At 38.3% G+C, this 23,605-nt stretch overlaps 3 protein-coding genes across 3 annotated transcripts in view; 2 read left to right on the plus strand and 1 right to left on the minus strand.

The window, feature by feature from the left end:
* LOC309493640 (uncharacterized protein) overlaps nt 1-23,605 on the plus strand; it is a 544,011-nt gene that overhangs the window by 342,890 nt on the left and 177,516 nt on the right. The gene's annotated exons all lie outside the window — the stretch shown is intronic.
* LOC309493704 (putative adhesion G protein-coupled receptor E4P) lies at nt 5,074-14,743 on the plus strand. The gene is made up of 12 exons (XM_082162910.1): nt 5,074-5,142; nt 5,383-5,454; nt 5,599-5,788; nt 7,859-7,978; nt 8,104-8,285; nt 8,395-8,556; nt 8,632-8,838; nt 8,916-9,148; nt 9,232-9,298; nt 9,381-9,472; nt 10,489-10,639; nt 14,428-14,743. The coding sequence occupies exons 1-12, from the start codon at nt 5,089-5,091 to the stop codon at nt 14,590-14,592; spliced, it is 1,695 nt and encodes a 564-aa protein (XP_082019036.1). The 5' UTR covers nt 5,074-5,088; the 3' UTR covers nt 14,593-14,743.
* Nucleotides 14,732-22,154, minus strand: LOC309494753 (dnaJ homolog subfamily B member 1-like). Its single transcript, XM_082164163.1, has 3 exons — nt 19,577-22,154; nt 18,180-18,375; nt 14,732-15,742 (listed from the first exon to the last, which is right to left on the minus strand). The coding sequence occupies exons 1-3, from the start codon at nt 19,855-19,857 to the stop codon at nt 15,509-15,511; spliced, it is 711 nt and encodes a 236-aa protein (XP_082020289.1). The 5' UTR covers nt 19,858-22,154; the 3' UTR covers nt 14,732-15,508.

The raw sequence follows: 23,605 nt of genomic DNA on the forward strand, positions 1-23,605 counted from the left end.
GATGGATGGATGTTTGTAGAAGTGGTTGAATAACAAGAGAATATAACATTCCTGATAATGAACATCCTTGTCTAATACCTCTACTGACCTCGAATGAAGCACATAAGAGCACTATTAAACTTAAACTTAAACTTCTTATTAAAACCAAAAGCTTCTAAAACATTCCATAGATAAGCATGCTAAACCTGATCAAACGCTTTCTCTTGGTCTAAAGACAACACACCACAATTGATATTAAATCATTTGGAAGCCTATATAATATCTCTAATTAAGGAAATATTGTCAAAGATTGACCTGTTTGGTACACAATAATATTGATCTAGATGGATCACCTGTCCTATTACTTAAATATATTCACATTAAATATGTGAAGATCTCAGCAATTAATAGAGATTTAGATGTTGATGTTTTATTATTTTGTTTGACCTTGATATTTTAAATTATAATAGACCTCAGATTACACAGTTTGATATCCAACAGTGTCATAATCATTTATAATGGATCTGAATTGCATAATAAGACACAAACATTTGAACTACTGTGTCATTTAGACACAAAGAGGCATCAAGAATCAGCTTATGAATCTCAACAATGGTGACGATTGAAACCTTCATGCTGCAATGCATGCTGGATATCTAGTCTTTGTGTAGTCTGGCTATCACCAGACCAAGCTCAATCTTAAGATTGAACATTAGTCTGGTGAGTCTGCTCTGTGTTTTCTCCTGCACGAGAGGCGTGATCAACGGGCATAGTTCAAATGACTCTGAACGCAATTGGATAGTCCTTCAACCAATCAGACCAATATAGTTGCTATATATGACTATAGCATGAGCACACAGTGAGGACGCTGTGAGGATACACTTTTAGCTCACTGTGAACTCGGATTGTGAACACATCACAGGTATCATGAGAGCTCATGGTGAGATCACTGAGAGATCAAATTGTTGACTGGGAGTGCCTCTCCATATTAAACTGGTTAAACGTAAATTAACTTAAACTTACCCTGCGGTATAAATGAACAGTGGTGATCCTAGATATTGTTTTTCTGCGATAGTGACGACCGCAACATGAGGCGTCTCCCGCTTGTTTGTGATCTGTAAACCCTCGCTTCCAAATTAATCTTGTTACTCACCATATTTATTTTATAATCTTTTACCCCTCCATGGCATATTTAAGTCCCACTTGAATGCTCCTCAACAAGAGGTGGTCCTTCTGCGTCCAAAATTTATCAAAAACATCTTGGGACAAGGTTTTCACACTGACAGCTGTCAATGTAAGACAATTAGCTCATTGTAAGACAGTTAGCAACTCCGTTTTTTTTGTCCAAGTTAGCAACCGTGAGCATCTCCTCACATGGTCACATGGTTGATTTTCCAATATTGTACATTTTTATGTGTTGGATCAATATTTCACAAATGTAATCTTTCTTTCATTTTGACTCCTATATCTGTTAATAAGTGATAAGTGACAGGCAGCGAGCATATGACAGATTGTGTGCAGAGTATTGCTGCGCTACATTACTGCCGTTCTCGACAAAGCACCAAAAGTGGGGATTTAGTATACGTACTCACATGAAGAACAAATATAGACACACACTGTAAAAATGAATACGCTACACTGTAAAAAAAACCCCTAATTTTACAGAAAATAACTGTGATTTTTTGACGATCATTTTCTTAAATTTTAAATTGTACTCAAAACACTGTAAAATTACAAATAATATCTGTAAAATAAAAATTCAGCTGTTATTTTAGGTATTGTGACATTAATGACAAATTACAGTAATTCACATTTTTTATACAGAAAATTGATTGTATTTTTCATACAGTATTTTTTCTGTTTTCTTAAATTACATAAAAATGTATGTAAAATTACAAATATAATCTGTAATTAAACAGTAACAAAACAGTTAAATGATAAAATGGTCAAATGACTGTCAGCCCTCCAAAAAACTTTAAAACATCCTAAATTAAATAAACTGAAAAACACTGTTATTTTACAGGTATTTCCTGAATTATCACGATCATATACCTTCATTGTAAAAAAAAAAAAAAAAAAAAAAAAAAAGGGTCAAATGACTGTCAGCTGCGGCTGCCAAACAAAAACCATAAAATTAAAGTAAAATATGCTAATTTAAATAAACCGAAAAAACACTGTTATTTCACAGGTATTTCCTGCATTATTATGATCAAATACCTTCATTGTAAAATTTTTTTTAAAAAAGGGTCAAATGACTGGCAGCTGCGGCTGCCAAACAAAAACCATAAAATTAAAGTAAAATATGCTCATTTAAATAAAGTGTAAAAAACTTTCAAATAAATTTGATTTCACCATGATTGAGATCAGTGTCTGCTTTAGTTGGGCTCTTGACCCTTGAGTTTATAACTTTTATTTTGCTCTGGCTGTTTTAACTGTGTAATTGATACACATTTGTTATATCAATAAATGCTGGAGAATATATCAGATGATCTTGGTCATTCATTGATGATGTTATAGTCGTCATATGATGATCTGATTCACTGATGTGTCAGTCAAATTTCGGAATATATCAGCTTAGATTTCATAATATGTAGATGGAGTTTAGTTTTATACAAAGTCTATAATTAATGTCATAATTTATCACATAACCCTTGAAATATTGTGGCATCAGTATTATAACACTCTGAAATAAAAAAAAAAAAAAAAAAAAATAAAAAAATATATATATATATATATTGTACAGAAAAAGTTTTGAGCTGGTTCATTTTTTTAGTAGTATAGAGACATCAAGAATCAACATATGAATTTCAACAATGGTGACAACCAACAAAGCCTTTTTGTGACTTTATAGTAATTCAGTTTTTTTTTTCATTGTCACCGTTGTTGTGATTCATACGCTGATTCTTGATGTCTGAGTGAGTCTATGTGATCCTGTCAAAACATTTTCTGTATAATGACTTCATAAAATCTGAGTATCACAACACCGAATGATCTTCTATAGCAGTTTTATCGTGCAAAATGAACAACTAATATTTAACGACTTAATCAGATACTTCATTTCAGGTAGTATTAATAAAGTAGGACATTACATGATGACTATTATCACAAAAAAGTGACCAACATTATCTGATCTGAGTTTCTCTTGGATTGCTACAATTACTAATATGCATTAGAGACACACAGTTAATGCAGCCAGAAAACCATTAAAGTTAAACACTAAAAGGTCAAGAGCCCAACTAAAGCAAACACTGATCTCCATCATGGTGACATCAGACTTTATTCTTTTCAATAAAACTTCAACTTCTAAACCACTGTTAATTCTCAATAAGAATGTTAGTATGAAATAAATAAAGTCTGGATTGTAATAAGTGAAGATGCTGAGATCCTGAGAGATCTGTTAGTGTTTAATGTTCTGTTGGGGTTTAAAGTGTTTCTGTATGGTGTGTTTCGTGTGTCACCATTGTGTTGAAGAGTAGAGCCTGAGCTTCAGTCCAGGATGAGCAGAGAAACACTGATGATATGAAGAAGAGTAGAGCCTGAGCTTCAGTCCAGGATGAGCAGAGAAACACAGATGAAATGCTACATGTTGCTTTATTTAACAGACAGTAACTGTGTAGTTGCTGATGCAGTGACGTATAGTCACAGCAACTCATGCATATAATTACCTGCATGTTTTTCAGTAAAAAAATCAGAAAGTAAATGTGAAATAACTGTGTTTCTGTTAAAAAAGATTTATGAAGATTTCTGTAAAAGTATTTTGCACTTATTTAAATTAGGATATTTTACATTAATTTTACGGTTTTTGTATGGCAGCCGTTGCTGACAGTCATTTGACTGTTATTTTATGGGATTTTTTTACAGTGTATATCTAATCAGCAATATTGTTATATTTAACAAATTAGAATTTAGTAATAATTAATCAAATTAATTCCTTAAAAGTGAACCATTTAAAATGAGTAAAATTTACAACAATAAAAAAATTAAACAAAAATATGTGAATAACAGACAGATGTCAAAGATGAATTAAGAACTCTTTATTTTTTATTGCCAACATTGAAGACACCTGATGTTAACAAGCAGAATCACTGAAGGAGAAAACCATAATTTTATGTCACCATTGTGGAGATCAGTATTTGTTTTAGTTGGTCTCTTGACCCTTAAATCATTGACTTTAGATTTTGTTTGGCTGCTGTACCTGAGTTATAACAGCCAGATGAACAAATAGAAAAGGTGATCTGATGGTGTTGGTTGTGTTTTAACATAATCATTATTTCACAATCACTTGACCTGATTCACTGAACTCATATAGAGCCCAATTTCTGAGTTAGGTTTACTTTGTTAATTATAGCAGCATTCTAATACAACAACTCGCACAAGGTGTTTTTGCATCAAAGAAAGTTTGAGTCTTAAATCTCTCACTCTGCACTGTAAAAATGAATACGCTATATCTAATCAATAAAACTGATATTTAATGTTGATAACGAGCAAGAATGCAATTGTTCCCAAATATCCACACGATGGCAAACGTGACATTGATTATCATACAACAGGTCAACAAACAAAACGTGTATTTTAAACACAGTACTATCAGTACTTACTCCTTTTTGCAACGAAATAATAGTTCCAACGAAAGAGAAAAGCAGAACTACAGCACACACCCGTGTTTCATAAACAATTCTGCAGCTTTGAAAATAATTGTGAGTCAATCATTCAGTGATTCATTTATAAATAAAGCTAGTTGCTTTGTTACTGAATGTAAGAATGACTCAATGACTCGCTCATTGAGAAGACAAGAAGTATAATATTTCAAAGAATCACTTCGTTTTTCCGTCATTGAATATTCCTCTATTGAACATTTTTCATTTAAAGCATTTTTTATTTCATAAAGTTATTCATAAAGGTAAAAAAAAAGCACTGGGAAATAAATTTAGGGGGCAAATATTGTCCCTTAATGGAAAAGGTATGACTGAAGTCTAAGTGGAAGAGAGGGGGTACGCAGAAGGAGGTACGCACCACTGAAATCTTGCTGAATTCACATTCTTGCTGAAATTGCTGCTTAGTAAAATAGTTATTTTTCAAAGTTTTGCAGTTTATTATATTACTGTCTTCATGCTGATTTCTGTCATTGCAGGTATAAATATAACACTGCTGGAAGGACGCAACGTAAGTTGAGTTTCTGAAACTGAAGTTGTAGAGACTCCTATCAATAATAGTCCGAACTGAAGCAGTGCAATAACATGTGAATTTTAGATATGTGTGTAATCTGAAATATGAATGTGCTTTTCTAATAATTGCTGATGGTTTATGGGGGCATTCAGTCCATATAAGCTGTGAATACTCTGCATACAAAAGCCAATTGAAAGAATGAGTTTGTGGACTCTGTCTTCTCAATTTTGATTTCAGAGTCAGACTGAAAAGCTTCAAAATCTTCTAGAGCAGATCGAGAACATTTCAGATCAAGAGCTTCCTTTGACTGTAAGTCTTCAAGAGAATTTTTTTTTTAAATAATCAAATCAAATGTAATTGTCAGTTACATGATTGTCATCGCAGGTCTGATTAATTGGCTTTCTTAATATTTACATTTACAGTAATTCTTTTTTTTTCTGATCAATCAATTAGACTGTGACCGATAGTTTGAATATGGTCCTCAACGCTTCAGGAGAGATTTCAGAGTCTTCATCATCAGTCAGCCCAGCTGAACTAGCCTCCAACGGAAACCATGTGTTAAAAGCCAATGAGAAACTCATCTCTACATTGGTGAAGCCGACAGACACAAATGACAGTGTCAGTTTTACTCTTGCTGCTGTTGGTGAGTGGAGAAACTGTTATTATTGATGATGAAACTGAGCTTATATATGATATCAGGGAGTTTATATAGTCTAGAGCAGGGGTTCTCAACTCTGGACCACGAGATCCACTTTCCTGGAGTTTAGCTCCAACCCTAATCAAACACACCTGAACAAGCTAATCAATGTCTTCATGATTACTACAACGTTACAGGCACACAGCAAAATCCCCAGTGTTAAATCAACACTGCTCAGAGTACATATTGTCCCAATCTAAAGATTAGGCTTGTTTGAGATGCGACTTGCCTCGCCTGAAATGTATGCGAGAGTAGGCGGCTGCAGTGAGAGGAGGAGTGAAAAAAGAGCAGGCAAGCCGGACAGTTCGCTCTTCACGCAGTGGATCGGACACCTGTGAGATCAAAGATGGATATCGCGGGATTCACGCTCGTGCACAGTGTTGCTAATAAACTGGATGGAATTTAAGTTCTGTTGCTTTTATATGAAAATAAATATAATGAACAAGACACCCATAAGTAGCCTACTTATTTAATTCCATTCCAAATACATGTTTATCAAGCTTTTTTTTCTTTAATACAGACATATGTGTTTTTATTTTTTATTTATTTTTTATAAAAATTACATTGCATAACCCATAGAGATCGCACTGTCAGATAGTTTGGGAATATTCACACATAACGTATAAAACATGATATCAGAGTTTTAAAATCAAACATTTTAAAAGAGAACAATACATCACGGTTGTTTAAACCAATGATCATTAAGCTGTGTCGTCAGTAAGTCGTTTCCCATCATGCTTTTGATCAGCGCAGTCAGTGGAGAGCAACTGCGCTCGACTGCAGAATCCGACACGTGCGCCTTGCGGTCGCGAGAGTTTTTTGACATACGTCAGCATGACATCAGAGCAAGGCGGACCGCACTCGGACACATTTCTAACCGGCATGCATCTCGCGGTGATCACCGGTGATCGATTCTGCGCAGATTTTGCTCATCTCAAACAAGCCTAGTGTTAACGGTGTTAAAGTTAATGAGATAATTAAGTGATTAATTAAGAGATGATTGAGCATTAGTGATGAACACCCGCTTCAGCCACAGCCATAGGGTCTGTTTACACGACACCGTTTTCAACTAAAAACGTAAAACTTTTTATAAGTTTTGGCCGTTCGTTTCCACGACAACAAAGAGTCAGTTTGGGTGCCTGAAAATGCAAAGTTTTGAAAACTCAAAGGAAACACTTCTGAGTTTTAAGCGTATCATTGTCGTGTAAACGTAGGGGAGACCGGGGACAGTTGCAACACTTTTTGCATTTCTCTCAGTTACTCAGAGACTATTGGGACTAGATCAACCAAATTTGTATATATTAAACTTGCATCTGTCTGCTAATTACCCATACCATATAAAGATGATTATATATGACATATCGTTCACAGTATTTATTTAAATGGAAGAAGCCAGATGTTGCAACTGACCCCAACCCAGGGGACAGCTGAAACACAACCATGGGACGGTTGCAACATGTTAAAAATACCTTAAATTTCACTGATTAACTTTAGCTTTTTGTCTCAATGAGCATATAGAATTCTGAAAATATTAACTGTTTTAGGCCTACTATAATATTATAGTATTATTATACTATTATTCATATGTTGAATATGTCTACTGTCTTCTTGTTGGGGGAAGGGTCTAACTGTGCATGTGCAGTATGAGTGTCATCACTCTAGCTTGTTTCTGATTGGAGAAAAATGACATGTTGCAACCATCCCCTGTTGCAACACTCCCCGGTCTCCCCTACCCTAAGATGAATCAACTAAAGATAAAAGAAGACATTACATCTCTCAAGATCTCTGCAAAAGAGGATTAAACAACTCCACAAACAGCATTACCAGCTTGACTTAAATTAACTCTGGGGATTTTGCTGTGTACAAAGTTAACTGATTAGTTCAAACTAGTAATTAGATGAAATAGTTATTTTATTTTAGTCTTTTTATTGTTTTGTTTTTTGCACATTTGTGCAGATTGAATCAACTTTAATAAAAACAAAAAAACAAAACATAACTGCTTATTTTCTAAATCAGAGGTTGAAATCTTCATGGTTGGACCCAGTGTCACCTTAGATAAAATCCCTCGACTTGACACGACGAATTCTTCTGTGGACATCGATCTCATTGGGATCGCCAAGAACAACAATGAAACAAGTATGTGAGATATGTTTTAATACAACATTTTAAATAAAACATTTTTAGAAGATATATCACTAAACCACATTTAACTAAAGGTTTTAATGTGTTGAATACAAGTTTCTTCTGTTTCTGTCACACAGGATCAGCTGCTGTGGTTTTCATGAGTTATAACACAATGGAGAATTTACTGAAGCCAGACTTCTTCAACACATCAACTGACACGATTAAAACCATGATGTCCACTGTGATCTCAGTTACTCTTCCCAAAACCACCAACAGTAAACTCACCAAACCAGTCAACTTCACTCTCAAACACATCAGCGTGAGAGACTGAAATGTGTTTTTGTCCAACCTGAGAACTGATGAACATCTGAAAACATCTAATATTCAGTGTTATACTATTTTCTGCATGTTCTTTCTTCTTTTTGCAGGAATTTGAGCCCGGCAGTTCTCTGTCCTGTGTGTACTGGAGCATCAGCGAGTGGATTGTAGATGGTTGTTCTGTTTTAAAGACCAACAGCAGCTACACTGTGTGTTCCTGTGTTCATCTGTCCACATTCGCTCTCATCATGCAAACCAGCAGCCCATCAGAGGTACGAGAACATTTATAGTGAGCATTGAAGAACAGCACAGATTTGGCACTCATGTACTCTGACATGTTTCCTCAGAGCGACTCAAAGCTGGACGTCTTGAATTTGGTGTGTGTGATCGTGGGGCTGGTGTTCTTCAGTTTGGCCCTGTTGACCTTTGCCCTTTGTCAGTGGAGTCCTGGAGTGAATAATGTGGCTCGAATCAACCTCTGCGTGAGTCTTCTGTTGGCTCACCTTCTGTTCCTGCTCACACAACAGTTCCTGAGCCTCATACGCCGTCATCAGGTGAGAATGATGAAGGAGCCCTACAGCTCAGCACAGTCTCACTGAGAATCATCATAACCGTCTCTCATGATCTCCAGGTGTTGTGTGCCGTGATATCAGGTGTGCTGCACTTCCTCTTTCTCTCCGGCTTTGTGTGGATGTTCATTGAAGCTGTGCTGCTCTTCATCTGTGTGAAGAAGCTATCACAGATCAGCTCCAAAAGGAGGGGGGTGCTTAGGAGTGGATTCCTGTGTGTGATTGGATATACGGTTGCTCTGGTTGTGGTGGCTGTGTCTGCTGGGGTGAATCCTAAAGGCTACGGAAGTGAACAGTGAGTTTAGTTTGAGAGACTCAGAGATCAACACCTTCATCCTTCATGTTTGTTCATTTAATTATTTTTCTTCCTCTAAACAGGTGCTGGATTAAAATGGATAAAGGCTTTAACTGGAGTTTTCAGGGACCTGTTTGCGTCATACTAGCAGTAAGCACATTTCTCATCATGACTTTGTATTAAAAGGAAAAGTGATTAAAGATTAATTACTGTTGTTTCTCTTACTGTGCAGTTAAACATGATTCTCTTCATCTACATCATCATCAGTCTGACCTCCACCTTGAAAAATCTGAACGCTGAAGTTTCACATATGAAACGAACCAAGTAACAAACAATATGATTTGAACACTCCATGAAATGTGTATATTGTTATATGCTCCATATTTCTAGACACCTTTAACCTTATTTTGATTATTCTCAGGTTAGGTAAAGTCAAATGTGTCCTAAATCATAAGCATCTGAATTTTCATACTCACAATCCATAGGTCAGAAGATTTCTTCATGGTCTGTTCAGCTCACTTTTATAGAAATCAAAGACTTTTGGCAGGCGAGAGTAGCAAAAGAGTTTCTTAGTTTCAATTAAATATAGTTTTATTGTCTACAGGTTAATTAGTTTACATATAAAGTACTAATATATAAAAAACAAGACAAAACAACATCAAGAGTAAATCGTTTACAAGCGTTGTAACACCGGAGGGGCCATTAAGAATCAGCGTCTGCCTTCATCTTCTCCTTTCAGCCTTTTATAGACCATCTGATTTCTTGAGGTCGTCATCTTTGGAAATCCCCTCATAAATTATCAGTCTCTAACAGACAATTTATCCAATCCTAAGTCTTGAGGTGTCATGAGTTCTGGGAATTCATTTCAGACCTGTCTTTCGCCTTTCGCCTCTTAGTCTTCCTTCTTCAGACTTTTCTTCTTTGTTGCATTCTGCACTTCGTCCGCAACACATCCGACGGTAATGCTTGCATTTATCTTCTTTCTTTAGCAAAGCTCTTTCTAATACATGTTTTGTTCCTCTCTATGCTTTTTAATTAATGTTTAAAACATTAAGTGTGGTATGTTTTTCTTTATAAACCACTTTCTTAAAAAAATATTTTACAATAACAATTGCAGAGTTTTTCTTCATAAATCACTTTCATAATAAACAAGTTTCAAGTGTGGTTGATTACAATACAGAAGTGTTCTACAGACAAAAAGGCATACTTATAACAGGACAATTGCAGATTTTACACAACAATATAATCAATATATATATATATATATATATATATATATATATATATATATATATATATATATATATATATATATATTAACTCTCCATCTTTCTCTGCAGGAATATGACATTTAAAACACTGGCTCAGTTTGTGGTTCTTGGTTGCTCCTGGATTCTGGGTTTCTGGAAGGAGCTGGAGATCCCCTTCCTGATCTTGAACTCCCAGCAGGGAACCTTCATCTTCCTGGTCTATTGTGTCCTCAATAATCAGGTCAGACATCAGCAGACCTGCCAACCTGTACGCATTTTGCGTAGCGGATACGCATTTTGACTTCAAAGTACGCTGATACAATTTGTCACTCTAAACTACGCAAAAACCTGGTGACGCCTCTGTGCACGCGCTGTCCTCAAATCAAGCTAGAGCAAAAGAAGAAGAGTTCGACCAATCATAGCGCTGGGTTCATTCCCCAAATAGCAAACGGGGATGATTGACAGATGCGTAAGGCCTATCATTAAAAAGAGACTGAAAATCGACACCAATAAAGATTCCCGCTCGACCCCCCTTCCACTCCCGCGGCCGCCGGCGCCGTCTGACTGATGTCATAAGCGAGGACAGTACAGTTAGTCCCGGTACTTCTGACTCCTGAAGGTAAACGGCCTGGGGTCGATGTGGAAAGTTGATTGTTGAGTTAACTTAATTTTATGGATTCGATGATCACACAGATCGCATGGATTATCTTAAAATACTCCGTTAAGTTATTCATGGTCACTCAGAAAAGAGGAAGACATCATTCAGTCATGCAAATAATAAAATGCTCAAGTAATTCTGAACTATAAATCTTGAAATCGCTATGGCTTAGTCAGTGATTATGAAAGTGCTGTGATTTGTGGATTAGCCTACTGATAAGCACGAGTCTGGAGAAACAGGCGTTTATTTATTCATTCATTCTCAGTGTTGAGAAACGTATGTGTTACGTTATTGTCTTAACTCTTAATTATATCTAAAGTAGCCTACCTAATTATGTTACATATTTATTTTGTATGAAAACTAGCGCGTTAGTTACTTATGGATTAAAAAGTACCGTTGTATCAGTGCTGCGCGAGCTCTCTCTCTCAAACACGGACGCGGGCACACAGAGAGAAGATCATTGTAAAATGAAAATTGACGGGCTAAGTTTAAATTTTGTTCATGCTTGTTTTGTTTTTTTCTGTCAAAAAGCATTTTGTATTATCCATCCCTGCTTTTAAAATTCGTTAAATGACGGACGTTTACTGTTAACACAGCCCTCATTATATGTCGGATTCGGAACTTATAACGTTACTTTATATTATTTTTAGAATAAGTGATTCGTTATGCTATTATTGGACTCCTGTCTATACATTGTCAACTGTTTTCTATATGTTTGTATTGGCTAACATTTATTCAGTTAATGCGTGTCCTGTTTAAAATGTGCAATGTCTAAATGCAAAGACAGCACGTCACAAATAGAAGCCCTTTTCCCTGTGGTATTTAGTATCATATTCGGATATTGGAAAATAAATTAATTAGCCTATCTTAATGGTACACAATGTTCCTATGTTTTATCTTTTTTAATCTTTTTTTTTTTTTTTACTGTGTTCTAGGGGTTTCTTGATTTTAGACTAGTTGACCAGCACACATTATATGCAATGCAACTATATAACGCATGTGTGTCGTCGTCCAAACCGCCCATACAATATACCCCCCCCCCCCCCCTCCCCCCGTCGTCGATACGCAAAATAAATTGCAAGGTTGGCAGGTCTGCATCAGTACAGGCAGTCTACCAGCAAATCATTCTCTCACCTACTTTATATTAAAGGGTTAGTTCCCAAAAATGAAAATTAGCCATGATTTACTCACCCTCAGGTCATCCTAGGTGTATATGACATTCTTCTTTCAGACGAATACAATCAGAGATATATTTAAAAATGTCCTGGCTCTTCGAAGCTTTATAATGGCAGTGAATGGCCGTTTCTGTTGATAATCCATCCATGATAAAAGTGCTCCACACGGCTCTGGGGGGTTAACTGTACGTACACTCCGCCGCCGACTTGAGCTGCAAAGAAGCTCTGGCCGCCCTGTCAAGGACGCTTGTCAAAAAGTACGGGGAAGCTTGTTGACGCTTTGGCCACTCTGACGTAGCAGCAATCTATGTTCGATCATGGGAGAAGAGAAGTGTCACACCATGAAATGTAAACCGAAAAAACAATTGACGCGCTCGTGTTGTTTGAAGACGGTGAAGGTGAGTGCGTGGCCGGGGCTCTCTCTCTCTCTCTGCTCGTTCTTATATATGCCCTGTCAAGCGCGCCCTGTTAAACTGACAGGACTTAAAAACACAGGCAAACTTTCACTCTATGATGGTTAAACTGTGCAATTAATCCGCGAATCACATGCGTCAAGGGCCGGGGAGCAGCTGGCCCGTACGGTTAATGAATCACGGATCAACCTATTCTTGACATCGCACATCCTGACTATCGTGGATTCGTACATCGCAATATCGATGCTTAAAACGATACATAGTGCAGCCCTACTGGCAAGACAGAAACAAATTTGAGTATCTATCAGTACTAGTTAAAAATATTATAAATCATCAAATATCACAGCTATTTTATCCCATGCCTCATTCTTTTGTAACTGGTCCCTATATGCAAACAATGTCATATCATAAATGATAGGAAACCCAGCAACGGCGATGATCAGCTTCTCCTCCATTTTCTCTGAACTAATGTTTTGGTAGGAACGAAAGTTTACATCGTATGTTTCTCCGGAATTAGTCAGCGTGAAGGACGTCTATATTCTGATTGGTTGCTGGCGTTTTGCCGCTGCTTGCCGCTGAACCGCATCATAGCTCATTACCATAAAGTTGAGCTACTTTCAACTTTCTGATTGATGCTCTGGTCGCTCAAAACACGACACCGTTGGATTTGACGCTCCTTGCAGCTGAGAGAAGCCAGCTTCCATTGAATATGAATGACTTTCGGTAACTTTGGAAGCTCAAGTCGGCGACGGTGTGTACGTACAGTAATAAAGGCCTTCTGAAGTGAAGCGACGTGTTTGTGTGAGAAAAATATATAGACTAAAACAACTAGCTTCCGGCAGACGGCCGTACGCAAGTCGACTTGCACCAAAAGAGTAACCAGTGCCGCATGTATGACGTAGATGTAGGAGTGGCGTAAGCTTTGACGCCTCTCGCGGTTCAAACAAACAGGGCTGGGCAACAAACTCAAGCTCCTCTCATATTTTCTCTCAAATTTGTGACTGGTGTTTTGTTTTGCTCTATCTCCGTGTTCGTCATTATGTTGTGCGTCAGGTCAAGGGTCACTCTTTCACCGAAACGGCCATTCACTGCCATTATAAAGCTTGGAAGAGCCAGGACATTTTTTTTAAATAACTCTGATTGTATTCGTCTGAAAGAAGAATGTCATATACACCTAGGATGACTTCATGGTAAATCATGTATGACTTCATGGTAAATCATGTAAATCAAACTTTGAGTAAATCATGGGCTAATTTTCATTTTGGGGTGAACTAACCCTTTAACCCTTTAGAACCGGCTGTGTTGGTTCCGACACATACCAGCAAGCTGTATTCATTTGATCGTAACTCTTCAACCTTTTGCACTATCAAAACCATTCAAATTGCCCCTGACAGTAGACAACATACGCTTTTCGGCAATATACGGCTTATTACGGTAATTTCATGCTTTCCGTCTGCAAATGACAGCAGCGCGGGAAGGAAGGATTTGAACAGAGAGATACGAAGCGCGGCAGGTTAGAGTGTTTTGGATTGCATACAATAATAAAAGAAACAAACAAATACATGGCGAAAGAAGTGTTAGACAGCAGAAGAGGGGATTGGGATGATTAAAAAAAATCTAAATATGTGAAACACCTATTTTAGCTTCAGGTTCTAAAGGGTTAAGTTAATTTTTCATTTCTCATCCTCTAAAATTAAATTCTTGAAAAATAACCTGGACATGTTCTGTGTTTTAGTTTTTTTAACCAGAGTTTAAAACTATTTCTCTTCTCATTCTTGTCCAGGTCAGGCAGCAGTACAGGAAGTTCTTCAGATGTCTTTGCTGTGGACTCAAATTAACACCATCAAGAAACACTGAAGACACAAGCATCCATATTCAGCAAAGGAAGTGCCATTCTTATAAAAGTGATTCTGTCGTGACCGACTCAGTTACAAATTTCACTAGTTAACCTGCTATATATTTACAGCGGTCAATACACTTATGTGAATCTATACATTTCTTTAAGTGCAACATTTCTTTGGTAGAGGAACTACCATGATTTTTAGAGGCTTGTATACTGGGTTACACTTTTAATATGCTAAAAAAAAAAATAAGATAAAGCAATTGTTTTTCAGCTTAAAGTGTTTTATTAAAGCAGTGTGATATCTGTAACATTTCAAATCTTATTTTATTTTAAACAATCTATTCAAAACTCAAAACATATTCATAACTCATAATCTCACAATCCAAAAAGATCCCACAGATGTATCCCACAAATTTAGTTTCACAATTAAAAACAATAACATAAATTACCTGTAATAAAACAGAAAAAGGTTCCATATGATTTTGCATAAGAAATGAACCACAATATCAGTAGTTTGAATCATTTATTTTAAATAAATCTAGTATTTGTTACAAATTTGTCCTCTATCTGACTTTGAGCTTTTGAGTTTCTCACCATATAACTTCTGCATCAAGTGTTGTTTTACATACTTAGAAGAGAGAGGATCCAAGCATCACTTTGAGCCACCACTATATTGGAAATGACTTTTAGTGGCAGCACTAAATGGTCACATTAGACCATATTAGCAGAAAAAGTGCAGGCTGCTTTCACAGAAAGACTTCCCTGAGGTGTCCAAAGGATCAGGCTGCTGATAAGAAACTAAAATGGGGGGAAACAAAAAATTTAGGAAGCTAAAAATTTACATGACAAAGACATAAACCAGTCTAGTCCAGCAATGTTTTTGGTTCAGATAGTCTCTCATTGGCAGTACATTACAGAATAACAGTTCGACAATTTCAGCATTCCCTCATATTCATCCTTTAAATACTATGAAACCAAAAATTCCCAATGGCAATGTCTCCAGCATTGCAGTATACACGGCTCAAGAAGCCCACAAAACATTTGCGATAGTGTCCTTGGCACTCTGGCTTAATCTTTCAGGAAACTTGACCTCATACTCGACAATCAAGTCCCCACGATGATCTGGGGATTTCGGAAGAGGAAGAACCTCCCCGGTGACACGCCGTTTCATCCTGGGATGGACAATGTCTTGAGTTGTTAAGTTAACCGTGCGATTATCCAGTGTTGGAACGTTAACTGGGCAACCACAAAGTGCCTGAGAAAGTAGAGAAGAACAGGATTAGAAAAATACAAACTCTTAAAGGGGTCCAGGGCCGGCCCTGACCAATTTGCTGCCCTAGGCAAGATTTGACCTGGTGCCCCATGCATCACAGCCCATTTCACCCCATCATTGTGTTCATGACTATTAGCCTATATATACACGTTACAGCCTAAACACAAATAACAAGACCATTACATCTAGCATTCAAGTCAAGTCACCTTTATTTATATAGTGCTTTTTATAATACAGATTATTTCAAGGCAGCTTTACAGTGATAACAGGAAAATAATGCAAAAAATGTTTGCTTCTCCTGTACAGCAAATCTAGAAGAAAATAGTGTCATATATAGTCCAGCTTAAGTAAGTTCAGTGATGGTTTAATTTTGTTGTAAATAAGTTATTAATTTAGTTCATTTCTATATAGCACTCTGGACAAAACCGTGATGTCATCGTCCAAATGTCATCCATGCACAAACTAGTCATTGAGCACTAGCAAAAGTGTTTGTTTTCCAGTTGATGGTAGCAATCTTCCACTAAACTATGGCACATTTCATGTTTTCACCATGAATGAAACAGAAATGTCTTCTTTAATGTGAATTTTACATAAAACATTGCTATTTTATCAAACCAAAAAGAAAAGAAAAAAAAAGCCATATATCCCCCCCAAAAATGCACAAAAAGTAAAACATTAAAGTGATAGTATGCCTAAATGCCTCTAAAAAACTGACATGATTGTTACAAAATCACACTCTGCAGCCTCTGGAGAACTCAGAACAACTGCTAGCATGAAGTTTAAGGTAAAAATAACTGCCATTACATTATAGTATCTTACTACTATGCAATTAGATAAACTGTTCATTCATTCCATCACTTTACCTCTGTATTTATCCCCTTTTATTCTCTTCTCTTCTTTTTGACACTGTATCTCTTGCAGACTATATAGCTAATTTATAATGTGTCATGTAAATTCGGCCATCCGTCACAATCAGGAAACTTTCACCGTGTCTAGACCTGGCGCGAGCTGCCAGGCCCGTTTCTACTGGGGTGCTTGAAGCCTTGTTTATACTTTCGCCTGGCTCCGCAGCGCGAGTCTCCGCAGACTGCATGCGCACCTCCCCAAACGGACGAGGCATTTACTTGACGTGCACGCCGTTGTACTATTCTTTGAAACGACAGGGGGCGACTCGAGTAATTGTCCTCTAAACCATCAGGAATCAGCGGTGAGAAGAAGAAAGCTATACACACATGACAATGTTTATTTTAGTACACCACCACTAATACCACACTACAAAAAGAATTGTGTAAAACCCAGTAAACCCTGAGATTATGTAATGTTGCTGAGGAAGACAGACGAAGACGAGGATCTAAACGCAGGGTGATTTAATAAAGTAACACAAAACAGAGAACACAGAACAAAACCTTGGGAATCACAGAGAGATACAACCATTACACGTACAACAACTGACAAAGTAACAAGTGAAACACAAGGGCTATAAATACACAGGGACCAACAAGCTAAACAAGATAACAAGGGGGTGTGGCTAATTAGAAACACCTGGGAAGACTAATAAACTAGAAAACTACAAAGGACTATAAAACATGGCAGAGAACAGGAAATAAGTCCACACAAGACAAGGGGAACACAAGACAGGAATCATGACAGAGCCCCCCCCTTTAAGGAGCGGATTCCAGACACTCCACACAAAAAAAAAAAAAAAAAAAAAAAGGTCAAGGAGCAGAGGTGGAACGGGGGAGGGATGGAGGGCCAGGTCCTTGGAATGGAAGAGGACCTGGAGACTGCGGCAAGACGGGAGGCCAGGGCGGAGCAGGCAGTGCAGGCGACCAGGGCGGAGCAGGCAGTGCAGGCGGCCAGGGCGGAGCAGGCAGTGCAGGCGGCCAGGGCGGAGCAGGCAGTGCAGGCGGCCAGGGCGGAGCAGGCAGTGCAGGCGGCCAGGGCAGAGACGACCCTTCAGGCGGCAAGGGCGGAGACGACCCTTCAGGCGGCCAGGGCACAGGAACAGACACCGGCTCAGGGACAGGAACAGACGGGACCAGTGGCGAAGGCGGCTCTGGACAGGACCAGCGGCGAAGAGGGCTTTGAGCTGGGCAGGACCATCACAGACTCTGGCTCGGAGGCGGCGGCAATCTTGTCCAGAAACACTGGAACAGACGAGACGTGAACAGCCTCTGGATCGGCAGACGTGACGTGAACAGCCTCTGGATCGGCAGACGTGACGTGAACAGCCTCTGGATCGGCAGACGTGACGTGAACAGCCTCTGGATCGGCAGACGTGACGTGAACAGCCTCTGGATCGGCAGACGTGACGTGAACAGCCTCTGGATCGGCAGACGTGACGTGAACGGTCTCTGGATCGGCAGACGTGACGTGAACGGTCTCTGGATCGGTGGTCTCGGCGGAACGAGATTCTGGCATGGCGGCCTTGGGAAATGAGAGCGCTGAGAGCAGTGAAGACCTCGGGATATCGGCTGCTCGGGCAGATGCCAGTGGCAGATCGGCCAGCTTGGACACCAGTCCTCTCCAACCTCGGACGGGTCCAGTGCACGCAATTGTGCTGGCTGATGGTGCGATCTGCGATGGACCACGCTCCATGGCCAACGGAGCTCCGGCTGTATAATCACAGAGAGATACAACCATTACACGTACAACAACTGACAAAGTAACAAGTGAAACACAAGGGCTATAAATACACAGGGACCAACAAACTAAACAAGATAACAAGGGGGTGTGGCTAGTTAGAAACACCTGGGAAGACTAATAAACTAGAAAACTACAAAGGACTATAAAACATGGCACAGAACAGGAAATAAGTCCACACAAGACAAGGGGAACACAAGACAGGAATCATGACAGATTATTACTCGTGACAATAAAACAAAATATATGGATATGAGAATGTGTATACAACATAACTAAATTAACGATCTCTTAAATATTTTCTAATTTCACTAAACATTTCATTAAGTTTCGTGAACATTTTTATTAAACATGGACCTTTATGTTCATTAAAAATACTTTTTATGCTATTGTATGCTCATTTTTTAAATGTAAGCAACTCATTTAGACGTGCAAACTGGGTGCCGGTGTGGTGAGAAGTTCGAGCTCGGCCAGATTCGGCTCGAAGTCGTTCATCTTCGGATGCGGCGCCGCGCGCTTTGTTACAAAAAATGTCGCGCACACCGCCAGGCGAAATTGGGTCTTGCGAACCCAACGCGCACGACCGGCCACACCGCAATGACGCCATTTTTGCCGCGCGCACCTTCGCGCTCGTGCGGACGCGTCGAGTATAAACCAGGCTTGAGTCTGTTAAGCCCTCTCAAACAAAAAGCAATGCTGTCTACATTGGATGCGGCGAGAGGCGACGCAACACAACAAATTACCAACAACTGATCGCGCGCGCTCTGCTTCTCACGCACACGCTGGGCGGGGGAAGATTGATGCGCCAGACCGGAGTCGGGGGACTTAGTTAAGTTTTGTGGAGTTTTTTTGCTTTATTTGGAAGTATTTCGAATTTAGGGTTTTAAAATAATATTAGTAAAAAATAAATAAAATATATATTTTTTTTTTTTTCACTCGTTCACTCATTTTGGCACCCCTATGGATGAGTGGCGCCCCTAGCATTTGCCTATTCCGCCTATGCTGCGGGTCGGCCCTGAAGGGGTCATATAATGGTACATGCACTTTTACAAGTTGATTGTACTGAAATGTGTGTTGGCAGTGCCTGTACACAACCATCATATAATGATAAAAATCCATCCAGTGTTTTTTTTTATTTTTTTATCTCCTTATATGTTTTCCCAGATCAAAAGCTTCTCAAATCGAGCCATCTGACCGTGTGACGTCACACAGTCGGACGCTCCTCCCACGATTGTTAATTGACAGCAATCATTCTTCATCTTCTTGGTGCAGCCAGTGAACACTTCTTCTAGACTGACCCTCAGGTCGTGGGTCACTGGAGGGTCCTGTTTTTTGGCCAGTAGCCCGCTGGGACCTCGCGTGTTAAAGGAGCATGGGAAACCACCCATGCCAAAACTAGCAAATGGGTCATCAGTTTCCATTCCCTCGTCCATGCCACCGTTACGGCCAAACATGTGTTCGAAAGGTTAAACAAAGAGGGCACATATTACAGAACTGTGTGGTGTTGAACAAAAATGATAGACAACTCATAAAAACTGCACCAAGGGACACAATTGAATGAATTAAGATGAATTAATGAAATGTTTATTATTTTACATGGAACTGTTCATTACCTTGATTACCCAACTACTACACACTCTTCCTAACTCAAATTCACAGAAACTGAACTTTTATGCAAAATCTCATAATTAATACAATCAGTTATTGTAGTTTAAATTAGGGCCGTAACCACCATAATAATTACCAACAAGTCCCCCGCAATAATTAGAAATGGCCATAATGTAATTAGAAAAATTTAAATGCTGTCTAACAGCGCTCGTCAATGTCAAAATCTTTGAGATGACCAATCAAATCAAAGAAGGCGGGGCTTACTGTTCACATAAGACAAGTGCAAATTCCAACCAAAGTCCCTTTCAAGTCCCTTTCCAGTTTTTGCATTGAAAGATTGTGGGGTGAAGTGTAACTAGATGTAAATATTTGACAACTGATTTACGATAGAAATGTTCAACGGCCGGCAACAGGCTAATATCAGTGATGCAAAAAACTAAAATTTTGCGTAGAGGAGACCGGGGACAGTTGCAACAGGGGATGGTTGCAACATGTCATTTTTCTCCAATCAGAAACAAGCTAGAGTGAGGACACTCATGCACATGCACAGTTAGACCCTCCCCCCAACAAGAAGACAGACATATTCAACATCTGCTGCTGCATTTATTGAACAAAACTTGAACAAAACTTGTTTTGGAGGTATGAAAGTTATTTTTTTCATGAGATGTAATTTTGTCATATGTCCTGGCATTTTGTATGAATTAATCAAAACTTACATAGTTTGAATTATTGTTTTGTTGACTTCTAAGTTACATGGTTAGCATGTGTCAAAGTCAGTGTGTCTAGCAGGCATATGATGTTCTGTCATGGCTGATAGGTTTGGGGACAGTTGCAACAAGTTATAAATAGCATATTTAATAAAAGTTTGTTGCATTGCAAATTGTTCAATTCTTCCTGTCTGGCACTGAAATATGGAGAGATTGAATAGCATCTGTAACACCTGCAGACTGAATATATGTAGGCCTATTGTAACGGTCACCAGCTGGAGTGCCCTTGAGAGCCACCAGAGGGCACTCCACACCAGACTATCATGTTTCACTCACAAACTACATTTCCCAGAACTCACTGCCCGGACTCATCATCATTGATTGCATTCACCTGTATCTCATTACCTTGTTAGTTTCAGCCTATTTATTCCATGTTCACTCATTCACTCACTGCAAAGTTTTGTTTGTGTCACACTGCATCTCTGAGCATTCTCCCTGGTTTCCTGTCTCTTGGTTTTTGGCAGTGGTGGGCAGATCGAGGCTTCGTGAAGCAATGAAACAGTTGAACCAAATGGGCCATATTGTTTCGAGGCTTTGAATCAATCCGACACCCGTTCGTTCATATAAGAAAATGTGGATGGTTAATGCTGTTTGTAATCGAGTATAAAGTGTGCCATAGAACACATGTAAAATGTTTATGCTGTAGCAGTATATTTGTTAAAACCTGTTTGCACATTTATGTAATGGGAATAATATTTTTAAGTTCAAAAGTTATGAATGTTAAATGCATTTCGTGATGGGTGCTGACGTCACATGCGCGCCAGCTCATTGAAGAGAGAGATGTGAGCCACATGTGTGGCTATCATTAATCTAAACCATCGTTGTCAATATTTTCCTAAATGGATGTCTGAACTGTTTTATTGCATTAGTGTGGATTGTTTCAACGCTCCGTGATCGTGTTGGATTCGCGCAGCGAGGGAGAACCGCGCTGGATTTCACTGTGGAGGAATTGCGTCATCTGTGACTCTGCCTTCACGAGGAAGAAAAAAAGATTCGTTCATCGTTCATTCCTGCAAAGATTGTTGTAGGCATTCACATGCAAACGAACGGTACTGAGTCACTTCCACTTCAACGCGAAATGAGTCACTTCCACGCGAACTGAGTCAATTACATTCACACAATCTGAACTGAGTCAATTACATTCACACAATCTGAACTGAGTCAATTACATTCACACGAACTGAACTGAGTCAATTGCATTGAACTCGGACTTCAGTGTACACATATTGATTCTTTGTTTATTTTTTTATTTTTATTTTATTTCTTTGATTGTCATTGATGAATATATATTTTGTTTTCAAATGGTGATTTGTAAAGGGGCAAAAGTATTCTTGTGATGCGTGCACATTGAATTGAAGTTAAAGGATTTCAGTGAATACAGTTACTGTTAAGTGAACTGATTGTTTCATTCGTTAATTCATTTTATTATTATTCATTAATTCTATTTTGTATTTTATTTTATTCACTGGTTTATATATATATATATATATTTTTTTTTTGTCCAGTTAGTACTGTAGACAACCATTTAAACAAGTGCAGACACACATTTAAGATTATTAAATTATTATTAGTTTTGTTAATGCAAGGTGTGAGACCCCGAATCCGGGACTCCAAATATGAATATAGGTTGTGATTTATTTGTATTTGTTGAGCTCAGACCCGGTAGATATTTTTCCTCCTTTTCTTTTCTGGTGATAAATCCTACTAAGGGGTTACATTGACACAATATCACAATACACACATCTCACTTTATTTGGGGTTTCTAAATGGAAATGCTCCCACACCACAGATGTACGGCATCTCTTCTGGGGAGCCTCCATTTTATCTATCTAGCCTATCCAAATCTATCTATGTATCTATCTATATGAATCTATATATGTATCTAGATATGTATCTATAATCTATCTATGTATCTAGATATGTATCTAGATATAATCTATCTATGCATCTAGCTATAATCTATCTATGTATATATATATATATATATATATATATATATGTATGATCTATAATCTATATATGTATCTATATATTAATCTAGCTGTCTATATATTTATATCTATGTATCTATTAATGTGTCACTATATGTATACTCTGTCTGTCTCTAGCCTATCAGTCAATGTGTTGTGTAAATTTAAATGTAAGCCTAAATAGCCAATAACTAATCAAATCACACTATGTCACTATATCACTAAAAATCCGCTCTCTCAAAATCAAACTCCTCTCACAAAAACCCAGGAGGTCAATATGCGTTGATTTCACTTTTATACAGATGTGCGATTGTGTGGTCTGTTCCCGACCGTGTCAATCAAACGCTGATTCGGCGGACCACACCTGATGAAACACACTTCGAGGCTTCGTTTGGCCATAGTCACGTGACATGGGTGTTTTGAATCACGCTTCGGATCAGTGTTTCGAAACATCTGCGCTTCGGGATCTCGCAAAGCTTCGGAACGACTGTTTCGCGTCAGCCATCCCTAGTTTTTGGATCTCTTGCCTCTGACCCCTGCCTGTTTTGTTTGTTTGGACTGCCTACCTGTGTTTTGACCCATTGCCTGTACTTTGGATTACGCCTTTGGATTGCCATAATAAAAGCTGAAATTTGGATCTCACCTTTGAGTCTCGGAGCAGTTCATGACACCTATGTTCTACACATAAACAAACAAAACTCAATAACTGTTATTTGATAAATATCACTAAATAAATAAATAATAGGCTACAATAAGTCAAGTCAAGTCAAGTCAAGTTTATTTGTATAGCGCTTTTCACAATACAGATTGCATCAAAGCAGCTTCACAGTATTAAATTAAAATATTACAACAAAGTT

This window comes from Leuciscus leuciscus, assembly GCF_965113295.1.
Source record: "Leuciscus leuciscus genome assembly, chromosome: 3".
Lineage (NCBI taxonomy): Eukaryota > Metazoa > Chordata > Actinopteri > Cypriniformes > Leuciscidae > Leuciscus > Leuciscus leuciscus.